Genomic DNA, 12,229 nt, shown 5'->3' with positions numbered 1-12,229 from the left:
TCAACCAGTACTATTTTTTTTTTTTTAATTTTTTCCACGTTTTTTATTTATTTTTGGGACAGAGAGAGACAGAGCATGAACGGGGGAGGGGCAGAGAGAGAGGGAGACACAGAATCAGAAACAGGCTCCAGGCTCCGAGCCATCAGCCCAGAGCCTGACGCGGGGCTCGAACTCACGGACCGCGAGATGGTGACCTGGCTGAAGTCGGACGCTTAACCGACTGCGCCACCCAGGCGCCCCTTCAACCAGTACTACTGAAGCATGGTGACGTGAGGTCAGGCTGAAACCTTTATTTCTGTCTGGCTCACTGGCTGGGTTCTATCCTGCAGCCCCCATTGCCACTCATGCCATGAGAACACAGCAACTATCTTCATGCTGGAAGACAAAATATGTTGTTGCTCTGTTTTTGAATCAGTTTGATGATGTCAACCTGTCCCAAAAGAATTTTATCCAACCCTATGGGACACAAAGGGTGATGGTAAATCAGAAAATAATCTGGGATGGTGGGCCCATATTTGGCTGGGTAATATGGGAGCCCCAAGGTAACACTCAAGAGCTGTATAGTGTCTTCTGCCCTGTACCCAAGGCAAGTGCTAGACTTTCCCCAGTCAGGAAAAAGAGCATCTGAGTGGGAACTCAAATGGGTATGTGTGTAGGTGTGTGGTAAGTGAGACAGAGGAGCACAGCTGGCATTCTGAGCACAAAATGAGTTGGAAAGATGCTTCTGTAAGTGAGGAAGTTAATGCAGTGCTGAATTGCTGTATGCCATGCCTCATGGGCTCCGGAGAGATGAGGTAGAGGTTAGAACAACAGGTAAAGAAACAAAGCCTCATCAAGTGGCTGATACCTGGAGTGTAGTTCTTTAGATGAGGCTGAAGCAAGAAATGGGCCCATTCTAGGTGTGGGTGCCATATTGTGCCCACCAAACAGAATCTGTGACTAAATTTTATTTTGGTGAAGAAGCATGTGCTAGTAAAATTGTTCATTTTTATGCCTTTGATTTTTGTCCTTAGCTGTTTTATAAAGTCTTTGTATTTTGAAGGATTTTAGCCTCAAAAAGCCCGTGTAAAAATAGTTCGGTATTTTCCTTATGTTCAAGACAGGAAAAAGAGCCACCAGAGCTGGGATAGTCCTAGAAAGTAAAGGCTGGCAGACTTGGGGACAGCTGGATTTCCTGGTCTCTTCTGCTTGAGGTTTTTTTTTTTTTTTTTTTTTTTATCATTGTTGTTTTTGTGTTTTATTTTGTTTTGTTTTCCCTGGAGAGCTCACTTTGATCAAGCTGTCTTGAATATAGGTGCCGCTAGTCCCAAGGGGAAAGGGTAGGGTGAGAAGAAAAGAGAGGAGGGGGGAAGGGAAGACAATAAATTAGTTGATACCGGAAAATAGCAGTTTTGAATGTCCTTCTCATGGTGTGTAAGAAGAGTCACTCTTTTGGAGAAAGAACAGAAGGATATGGAAGGCAGATGGTAATGCATAGATAAGAAGGAGAAGACACCCAATTAGTCAACATACTATGATTAGAACAGTTTTTGCTAAACAAACTTAATGTGTACAGTGTCATGACTTTTGCCTTACATTTGAATGTTACATTTGTGTTTCAGTTGAATTAATTCTGGCCTAGCAGTTCTAAAAATAGGAACAAAAACAACAATGTACTTTAATTTCCCACATTAAGACTTAATTTTCCAGTCACATGCAGTCTGATTAAAATATTTAAAATTTAGTGCCAGGTGATTGAATATATATCATGGATGAAGTTATTATTTTCAGAAGTGTAAATAACTTTTATAACGTACCTATGGATCTGTGGTTGGTTTTCAAGTTAGATTTTGGAAAGTAAAGGTGTGGTAGGTCTATTTCTAGAACTGGAAAATGGGGTGGGGATGATGTCACTTGTGGAGATACACTTGTCCCAGGTGACTGTCAGATGATTGTATTATCGAAAGAAATTAGGGGTCACCTGCATGCCTTCAGTGCCCCTCTTTGCACACTAACGGCAGTGGTATTGGGCAGAATGTGCTCATTGGCACCTCTCCTCCTGGTCCTGTGGGGGCCAGTGAGTTTGGTTGTGACTATTCACCCAGTGTTTAAAATTTGACTTAGTTGCTCATTTTTTTTAAGTTTATTTATTTTGAGAGAGAGAGGGAATGTACATGAATGGGGGAGGGGCAGAGGGAGAGAGTGAAGGACAGAATCCCAAGCATGGGGCTCGATTTCATAAACTTGTGAGATCATGACCTGAGCTGCAATTAAGAGTTGGATGCTTAACCAACTGAGGCCCCCGGATGGCCAGCTTGGTTGCTCATATTTAAACAATTAAAGATTTCATACCAGATCCAGATTTCTTGCTTCTCTTGAAAAAGAACATGTTGAAAAAAAATTAAAAAAAAAAAAAAAAAAAAAAGGGGCGCCTGGGTGGCGCAGTCGGTTAAGCGTCTGACTTCAGCCAGGTCACGATCTCGCGGCCCGTGAGTTCGAGCCCCGCGTCAGGCTCTGGGCTGATGGCTCAGAGCCTGGAGCCTGTTTCTGATTCTGTGTCTCCCTCTCTCTCTGCCCCTCCCCCGTTCGTGCTCTGTCTCTCTCTGTCCCAAAAATAAATAAATGTTGAAAAAAAATTAAAAAAAAAAAAAAAAAAAAAAGAAAAAGAACATGTCAGTCCCTGAGAGTAACTATAAAGTGGGTTCTCTGTAATTCACTGTCGTCCCACTTTTCCCATTGATGATGAGCACTGGGGCTGAACTTCATTTGCTACTTATCACCTTATATGAGGCTTGATTCATTCATTGGCATTATCTTCCCGGCCCCTGTAGCCATTTTACTATGCAATATCTGCTGACAAGTTATCAGTTTATAGGCCACACAGATATCCTGGGGATGCCTAATTCCCTCCTATCACACATATCATGCATTCCGGTGTATATAATAGGAATTGACATAAGACAAGGAAATTGATTCTGTTTTTCAAATATAAAATAGAATGTCAATGAGGGCTTCTGCTAGGTGGAAACGTATTAAGACTTACAGCCAAATTTTGTGAAAACTAGCATGTAACATATTTTCTGGAAGGAAATGCCCAATAATTTGATTGGTTTTTGAGATATTTTTAGGAAGATGCAAAGAAAGCAGTTGTATGAAAAATTAACTGGTAATTTTTTGGTAAAAGTTTTGTTTTTCTTTTTGGTAAGCATACATCTTGCTATTCAAGAATTTAAAGTGGGAATGTCAGTTTTTTTGTAGTTCATTATCTTTTCAGAGAATGTTTGTTTCTCACAACACTTAGTCCTGTCTACATTTATTAAGGTTACGTGTAACAAATAGCATATGATTTCACTCATATGTGGAATTTAAGAAATAAAACATGAACATAGGAGAAGGGAAGGAAAAATAAGATAAAAACAGAGAGGAAGGCAAACCATAAGAGACTTAAAACAGAACAAACTGAGGGTTGTTGGAGGGGTATTGGGTTGGGGGATGGGCTAACTGGGTGATGGGCATTAAGGAGGGCACTTGTTGGGATGAGCACTGGGTATTATATGCAGGAGATGAATCACTGGGTTCTACTCTTGAAACCAATACTACCTTGTATGTTAACTAGCTTGAATTTAAATAAATAAATTTAAAAAATAAAGTTACATATATATGCCTCATCTCCCTTATAAAACTGTAATGACTTTGAAGAACCACGCTTCATTAATTTTTTTTGTGTGTGTACCCAGGACTTCAGTTAATAAGTGTAGCACATAAACGTTCAAGAAAAATAAAGGTCATAAAAATAAAATAATGGTCTGTTTTTTCAGGAAAAGCACTGGCAAATTGAAAACAGTTTTCCCCTTCCTAAAAGGGATACTAATGTAATGAAAAGTGAGAGTCAAGAAGAAACCATAAGAGAAATTCCTTTACTTTCTAAGGAGGAATCATGTTTAGACCTACCAGAACGTTCTCTACTTGATAAGAAAAACAAAGATGGCTCCACATGCAAGTAAGTAATTTTAAGTGTCACCTGGATGCCATCTGGAGTCTAGATAAGACCTAAGTGAGATTGACCCCAAACTTCCTTCTGTTCTACATGGAATAGCCAATGACTGCTTCAAGGATGTGTGTGGTGGGGGGAGAATTTATATTTTCAGGATTATAGCTGGTTTGATTTCTTGTCTCCATTTCTATTCAGGATCTTCTAGTCTTCTGTTTCTGCTCCATCATCAATCTAATTGTGGGAATTAGCCCTTTTCCCCAAAAACGATACACTGTATGTGTGTGTGTGTATGTACGTACGTATCTATCTCAAAATGTATGTCAGATTTGCTCCTGGATTTGGTAACATGTACAGGGGTTTATATGACAGAGGTTCAGAGAGCTTACCTTTGAGTCTTAGATATGACTCTCCTTTTAACTCTTGCCTTTTCTTCATTTGTTCAGCCTTTTCTTCTCTTCACCCCGCTCTGCTAGATCCCATTCTTACACATTCCTCTTACTCTCTAATGCCAGGGAGTTTTACTGATTTCTTTTGTCTCCTACACTGTTGCTAATCCATGCCCTCATAATTCCATCTTTCAGACTCAAAAACTATTGTTTTTGAAAGGCTGATTTTATTCATTGTATTTTCTTTGATACAGATGAAAGCAAAATTTTTACCATGTGCATATTACCTTTGGGGGGTTTATAGAAAAACTGCACAGAAAGTATAGAGAGTACATTCTCTACTCCCATCCCACATTAGTGTGGTTTATCTGTTACAACTTATGCACCAATATTGATACTTTATGATTAGTAAGGTACATAGTTTGCATTAAAGAGTTTGGGTGGGAGGTTCTTTAACGACTATTCTCAGGTACCTCTGCATTGCCTATGTCCAAATCAGCACGTTCTTTGGCCAATCTCTTATGGCCTAGCCCCACTAACTGGGGTTACTTTCGGTAATACATATCCAGTGTTTTTCTGTTACAGTCTCTCACAATGGCAGGCCTCCCCACTTGCCCCACTTCTCCCGAGTCAACTTGAGCTTGGCCCATAGGAAGCTCACACCTTGTGGCCACACCCACGGCTCCCTGGCTGCCCCTTCTTTCCTTGTTCACATGGGTTGCTTCAGCCTCAGCTTTTTGCCTGTAGACTTTTGCAGGTATTAATGAGCCACTGATCCATTCTGTCTCTCTAATGGTTACCCCAGAGGGCATACACTAGACTTTTTGACTGGTCCATGGGAGGCGAAACTAGAACTGAAGGGGAAGCTTCCCTCCTGTCCCAGGGGAGCTGGACTCAGTGCATACCTACGATGCTCCTCTCTTTCCGGCATCTTTGGTCTATTTATATCCTAGAGTGGTGCCTGGCCTGGGTGTCAGCAGGTTGGTTTCAGAGCTATCTCCTTGTTCTGCCCCAGGAATCTATCACCTCACTCTGGAAGATGAGAATACTTTTTGCCTCTTAACTAATTAATTACTTTGCTTTCAGACTTTTTGGACCTCGGTGGACAGGGAGAGAGAAGGGGGAAAAAAATCCCCTTAAACATCCTGTTACACTAAATTACACTTTGGTATTTGTTCTTCCATTTCCTTGAATTATGGTTTGCTGAAATGTCAAGTGGCATTTTACTTTCAGGCAGAAGGATCTTTTCAATTTAGAAATATAGCATGACCAATCCTGTACAATAATAGAATGCTGGGAATAGAAAGATTTTAGACACGATAAAAATGCCCTCACCCAGCCACCCAACACAATTTTACAGATAAGGAAATAAAGTTACCCCAGGGTAACACAGATAGATCATTGTTTCTCTTCCTGTCACACTCCTAGCAGAGTGAAGGCAACTGTTAGAACACATTCTTTTTTAAGAGTATTTCAGCTAATATTCGAATTTTCTATTCCTATTGACACACTCAATTCTTCTTTTTTCCTTAATTCAAGTTTTCCTTAGAAGTTGTCAGCAGTAAAAAGCAGAGCTACCTCTATTCTACTTCATCTTTTCAAATGACAGTATGTAAAAAATACCCGTGATTTTTAAAATTTCTGCTCTATCTAAGTCAGATGACTTGATTCAAACAAGTTTAAGACTTTATTGTAAGGAGATAGTACAGAATAAAGTCACTTTGGAGCTCTTGAACTAATTGAAAGAAAAGGGCTAAAAACATATCCTCAGAATTGGCAGGTGTCCTTCACTTCTCCCAAGAGCACAACCAGGGATCCTCCATGGAAAACATACGAGTGCGATGTAATTGGCAACTGGAAAATGTCCTCTGTGGCCTCCATCCAATACTAAAGAGATTGCAGGTTGTATTCTCCTTAAGGGAATATTATTCTGAAGAACATACCTTATTCCTCAAAAGATTAGTAAATGCAAGGAGGGAATCATGCCAGTTCTTATCCATATGCAAAACTATTTTTTTAAAAATAGGTGAGAGAATTTACGAGAACTAAGGAGAGAAAGAGCACATCCGGTGAGTCCGTAGGCAGGTGGGGGTATGTTCAGATGGAGGGGAAACGGTAAGAAAAATGGAGATGCAAAAAGGAAAAGCCAATAGAAAATGGGAGAAGCAGGAAAAATAAAGGGAAAAATCAGATGCTTTAAAGCTACATTCTCATCTTAACTCCTAAGATCCTGTCTCCAGGAGAAGAATCTTGGCATGTATTATCTTCTGGTTTATGCATAAATAACAGGTTTCCATAACACTTAAGGTATTGTATAATATTATGTGTGAGAAGTAGGTAGGTGGTAAAATGTCATTTTCAATTTAAGTCCTGGGGAGATAAAGGTGAATATAGAATTTAAGAGACTAATAGAAATTCCTAATGTTAACAGTTAATGCAGAGACATGGAATTTTTCCTTCCTTAGATTCAGAAAAGAAGGAAAGAAGGAAAGAAATGAAAGGATAAAATAGGGAACAAAAACCACAGCAGACATGCATTTTTTCTTAATTAACGCATGTTTGGTTTCTGGACCCACACAGAATATTCTTACCTAGAAAAGTTATAGACAAAATGAAGAATTCAGACAATATAACTTTAGAATATTTCTTTATTACAAAAATAATGCATGTCCTTTAGGAGAACTTTTGGATGTACAAATAAGCACCAAGGAAAAAGATAAAAAATTACCTGTAACAAAACTGTTGCTGGTACTTAGGCATTTCTAGTTCCAGGCCTGTAAACAAATAAATAAAGGCACATTTTATGAAACTGGAGACTAGCATACCTAGCTTATAACCTGCTTTATCATTCAAAAAATCCACAGTGAAGGGGCGCTGGGGTGGGTCGGTTGGTTGAGCATCGAACTTTGGCTCAGGTCATGATCTCATGGCTCATGAGTTCGAGCCCCACATCAGGCTCTGTGCTGACAGTGTGGAGCCTGGAGCCTGCTTCGGATTCTGTCTCTCTGCCGTCTCTGCCCCTCCCCTGCTCATGCTCTCTCTCAAATAGGAATAAACATTTTTAAAAAGTTGTTTTAAATAATTAAAAAAAAAATCCACAGTGATTACATTTCTGTATGAATTAATAGGAGCGTCCACAGACATCGACATTCGCCATGACTCCCTAGGAACTTATTATCTAGTTTTGTAACCATTTTCTTTTTTTTTTTTTTTTTTTGAACACTTTGATTGTTAACAAACTTTAACCAGGGAAACATTTCTTCAAACGCTTTCATGCATACGTGTTAGAATACCCAACTGAATTCATCATTAGAATAAATTCTTTGAAATGAAGTTGCTGAGACCAAAGTTGCAAAGGCCTTTGGGTCCTCTTGCTAAATGGCTGTTCTGAGACATGTGGGTTCCTCCAGGAGCAGTGTAGACGGTGTAGAGTAACTGCCGCCTGTGAACCAACACTGCGTGTGGTCATTGTCTTAAACCTGTTGCCGTGAGATCTCATCATTGGTTTAAATTGAATGTTTTGATTATTTGTGAGAGTGAACTTTTTTCCCCACATGTTTATTAACCTTTAATAATTTAATAATGAGTTGATAAGAGGTATTAGACATCCACTAGACTGATTCCTAACACATCCTTAAGAGAAGCACATCCTGGAGTCTTTCTGAATAATTTCTGTGGGATGCACTCACCATCTTAAAGATGGCCTTCTCTGTTTTTTTAAAGTTTTTTTTTTTTTTTGAGATGTTGCCTCATGCTGGTCAGAGTGGCTAAAAGGAACAAATCAGGAGAGTATAGATGCTGGCGAGGATATGGAGAAATGGGAACCCTCTTGCACTGTTGGTAGGAGTGCAAACTGGGGCAGCCACTGTGGAAAACAGTATGGAGATTCCTCAAAAAAATTAAAAATAGAACTACCCTATGACCCAGCAATAACACTGCTAGGGATCTACCCAAAGGATACAGGAGTGCTGATGCATAGGGGCACTTGTAACCCAATGTTTATAGCAGCACTTTCAACAATAGCCAAATTATGGAAAGAGCCCAAATGTCCATCAACTGATGAATGGGTAAAGAAGATGTGGTTTATATACATAATGGAATAGTACCTGGCAATGAGAAAGAATGAAAGCTGGCCATTTGCAGCAACGTGATGGAACTGGAGGGTATTATGCTAAGTGAAATAAGTCAGTCAAAGAAGGACAGATACCGTATGTTTTCACTCATATGTGGATCTTGAGAAACTTTACAGAAGACCATGGGGGAAGGAAAGGGGGGGGAAGTTACAGAGAGGGAGGGAGGCAAATCATAAGAGACTCTTAAGGACTGAGAACAAATCAAGGGTAGATGGGGGTGGGGGAGAGGGGAAAGTGGGTAATGGGCAGGGAGGAGGGCACTTGTTGGGATGAGCACTGAGTGTTGTATGGAAACCAATTTGACAATAAATTGTATTTAAAAAAAATAAAGTTTTTTTTAAGGTTATTTATTTTGAGAGAGACAGTAAAAGGGGGAAGGGTAGACAGAGAGAGAGGGAGACAGAATCCACAGAGCCCGATGCGGGGCTCGAATCCACAAAACTGAGATATGACCTGAGCCAAATCCGAGAGCCAGATGCTTAACTGACTGAGCCATCCAGGCACCCCTGGCCTTCTCTGTTTTTGAACCACTCTTTATTATAGAATGATTCTAATGTTAAGTCAAATCTATTAATTTGTAAAAATCTCTCTCTCTCCTTGATCTTCATTCTTACTCTAGGGCAACAAAAAGGAAGTCTGCCTTCTACTATTTGACACATTTCACTGGCTCCCATTAAAAAAGTTACTTATGGGGAAAGGGTTAATTATCAGAAACCAGGATAAAAGAATCAGATGGGAAATGAAACAAATTTCCATTAATTTCTCTGTAAATTTCTATGAGACAGAAGGCACACTTAAAATTGATGTTTCTTAGACTTGAGAAAATATAATGATGTTCTAAATTCCTTACTATGGTTAAGAGAGAATTGATATTTAATATTATTTATATGCTGTTGATTACCTAATTATCCTGCCAATTGATCTTATGTGAGAAATTAAATTAGAAAATTTATGGACAGCTGTAAGACAAAATATACAAAACTTTTAAAGCTCATTTGAAATTAGGCCTTATATGCCATAAAACACTTGGAGGATTGACAATCTACTTTTGCCAACAATCTGTGGCAATAACTATCCTTTGCCCATGTATGACAAGTAAAAGTCTACTCGGTTTTAAAAATTTAAGTGATAAAAATACTACGACACCAAATTATAATTTTTGGAAGTGCCACATCTCCTTATTGTTTGTCTTATCATTTGATAGTTCCCAAGAGTATTAGAATTGTCCATGAGGGGTGCTGGAACTCCTACTCTGAGTGGAAAATATTTTATTATTCTTGTTTAAAGTGACAACAGTCGGTACTTATGGAGCTCCTACCATATTTCAGGCACAGTTCTACTGTCTTTATGTGTTTCACTCATTTAATTGTCACTGTGATCTTTGGCATGGTAACAGTTACAGTGCCCATTTCATGACTAGGAAAGAAGGCAGGAAGACATTAAGTGATCTGCCCAGTGTCCACCCATCAGTAAAAAGGTGAATCAGAGATCCCCAAGCAGGCATCCTGCCTCTAGAGACATTGCACTTAGCCGCCCTTCCATATTGCCTGTCCAAGAAGCATCATGTGTCAAAAAGGAACAGTTATTGGATTCTGAGTCGAGTGATCAAATATTTTATCAAGTACATGCTATGCTAAGCCACAACTCTAGTTGCTTTTACTTTCCTTCAATGCCTAGTAAGGCTCTTGGGGACTTGTCACATGTCATTCCTTCCTTCCATACCCTGAACCAAGAGACAGGAGATCAGTTAGAGCCTTTCTCATAGAATTGATGGCAAGGCTGCCAGAGCCCCTGGTAGGCGCCCTTTTGGCATCACCATGTAAGACTTTTTTGCAAAGTTTTAACTCTATCCAGGCTTTTTATTGCATTATTCTGCATTTTTGTCTTCTTCCAGTAGGAATATTGGAATTTTGAGAATATTCATCTCTTTCCAATTTTCTGTTTACATTTTCATAGTAACCATCCTCCCAAATGTCAAATGTCTATGGAAAGGAAGCAGTATGTTGGGCTTTGAACATGACGTTGATTCTGCTGTCTCGTGGTTCATAGAACTGCCCTTTGGTTAGAGCTTTATCACTGTGGCTATGTTTCCTTGGCAGTCAATTCAGTAGTACAATTTGTTGTGAGTCCCAGGAGATTCTCTCCTAGTTTTTGCCGGCCCCTTTCCCTCTGTGGATTAAACTCTTTAGTGGAGATAGACAAAGTGATTTTAGTATCACTGGATGACAGCCAGGAAGCAAATGGACTAAAAGTGGGAAAGAATTCAGAGTGTTTGGGGAAAACAAAGGTCTGGTATTATCTGGTGCCAAGATAGACCTCCTTACTTCTAGGCCTCCCTCAACATTTTGTACCTCAGTTTGTAACAGTAATACTTTTCTGGGGGGAAAAATATTCCAGACGTGATAACTACAACGTATAACTGCACCACTCTCTACCCTTCCTGTACCCACCACCAACTTCTTATTGTTACAAGTTCTCTTACTGAAAATGACTGTCTCTGGATACTCTCACCATTTCCAAGCCCAGATAGTGGCTAAATAATATTTCCAAGCCCAGATAGTGGCTAAATATCCCTCTTATTCAAGAGGGATAACACATTTTGAGGGAGCTATTATAGCGTACTTTGGGGCAAATATGCCACCTGCCTTTAGTCTTTTCGATGCCAAGGATTTCCTTTAAAAATCTATAATTTTCAAATAATTTATGTTGATACTTCACCCAATCAGGGAAACAGAGCTTAAATCCCATTGTCACCCCCCCCCCCCACCCATAAGCATAGGCTGTGTTTGGAAACTTGCTTCTAGAGTGTAGTATATGAAAAGGAAGAGATAAGTAACTTTATAGGGCAGAAGCTTAGCAAACATAACCTTGGCAAATGATAAGGTTGACATGAGCAGTAATGTCAGGTTGATAGCATGTACTCTTGATAAGATGTAGTGAGAATAGATAGCACTTCATCTCCATTGTCTTCCTCCCCACAACCCATAACCCCAATCTAACCATAGGAAAAACATCAGACCAACACAAATTGAGGGACACTCTGCAAAAAAAGTCTGACAAGTATTCCTCAAAACTGTCAAGGTCATGAAAAACAAGGAAAGTCTGGGAAACTGCCATAGACCAGAGGAAGCTAAGGAGTCAGAAAGCTAAATATAATGTGATTTCTTAGGATTGAAAAAGGACATTAGGAAAAAAGTAGGAAAATCCTAATAAAATATTGAGTTTAGTTCATAGTAATGTACCAATATTGACTTCTTAATTGTGATAAATGGTAATATAAGATGTTAACAACAGGGAAATTGGGTGAGGGATATACCAGGACTCCGTACCGTCTTCACAACTTTTCTGTAAATCTAAAATTACTCTAAAATGAAAAGTTTGTTTCCGTATAAAAAAGCAATCAATAAATCGCTACTTAAAGCTGTATAAAGAGCACACAATATTAACTTTGAGATACATAGACTCAATTTCACTTGTATTGATATTTTAAACTCTTGAGTTTGGGAAATACCGCCCAAATAGAGCAGAGGATAAGGAAGGAAGTGAACAGTTATTGAATACTGTTATTTATTAGGCACATCGCTGAACAGCCATCCATCTCCTCTCCTTTAAAACCACAGTAAGAATCTCATTGTGTAGAGCAGGAAATTGAGGCTGAGAGTATAGGAAACATCTCGAGGTTCTGCAGCTACTCAGGAGGCAGCAGAACTGAGAATAAAAGCTAGGGGCTGGGAGGG

At 39.4% G+C, this 12,229-nt stretch overlaps 1 protein-coding gene across 1 annotated transcript in view; it reads left to right on the top strand.

The window, feature by feature from the left end:
* The window catches only part of WDR49 (WD repeat domain 49), a 148,278-nt gene that overhangs the window by 111,454 nt on the left and 24,595 nt on the right, over nt 1–12,229 (top strand). The window contains exon 16 of the mRNA XM_047876467.1: nt 3,798–3,979. Within this exon, the coding sequence (XP_047732423.1) occupies nt 3,798–3,979 (182 nt within the window). The remainder of the gene's footprint in view (nt 1–3,797; nt 3,980–12,229) is intronic.

This window comes from Prionailurus viverrinus, chromosome C2 (genome assembly GCF_022837055.1).
Source record: "Prionailurus viverrinus isolate Anna chromosome C2, UM_Priviv_1.0, whole genome shotgun sequence".
NCBI classification, from domain to species: domain Eukaryota; kingdom Metazoa; phylum Chordata; class Mammalia; order Carnivora; family Felidae; genus Prionailurus; species Prionailurus viverrinus.
This window is presented reverse-complemented; position numbering and strand designations above follow the sequence as displayed.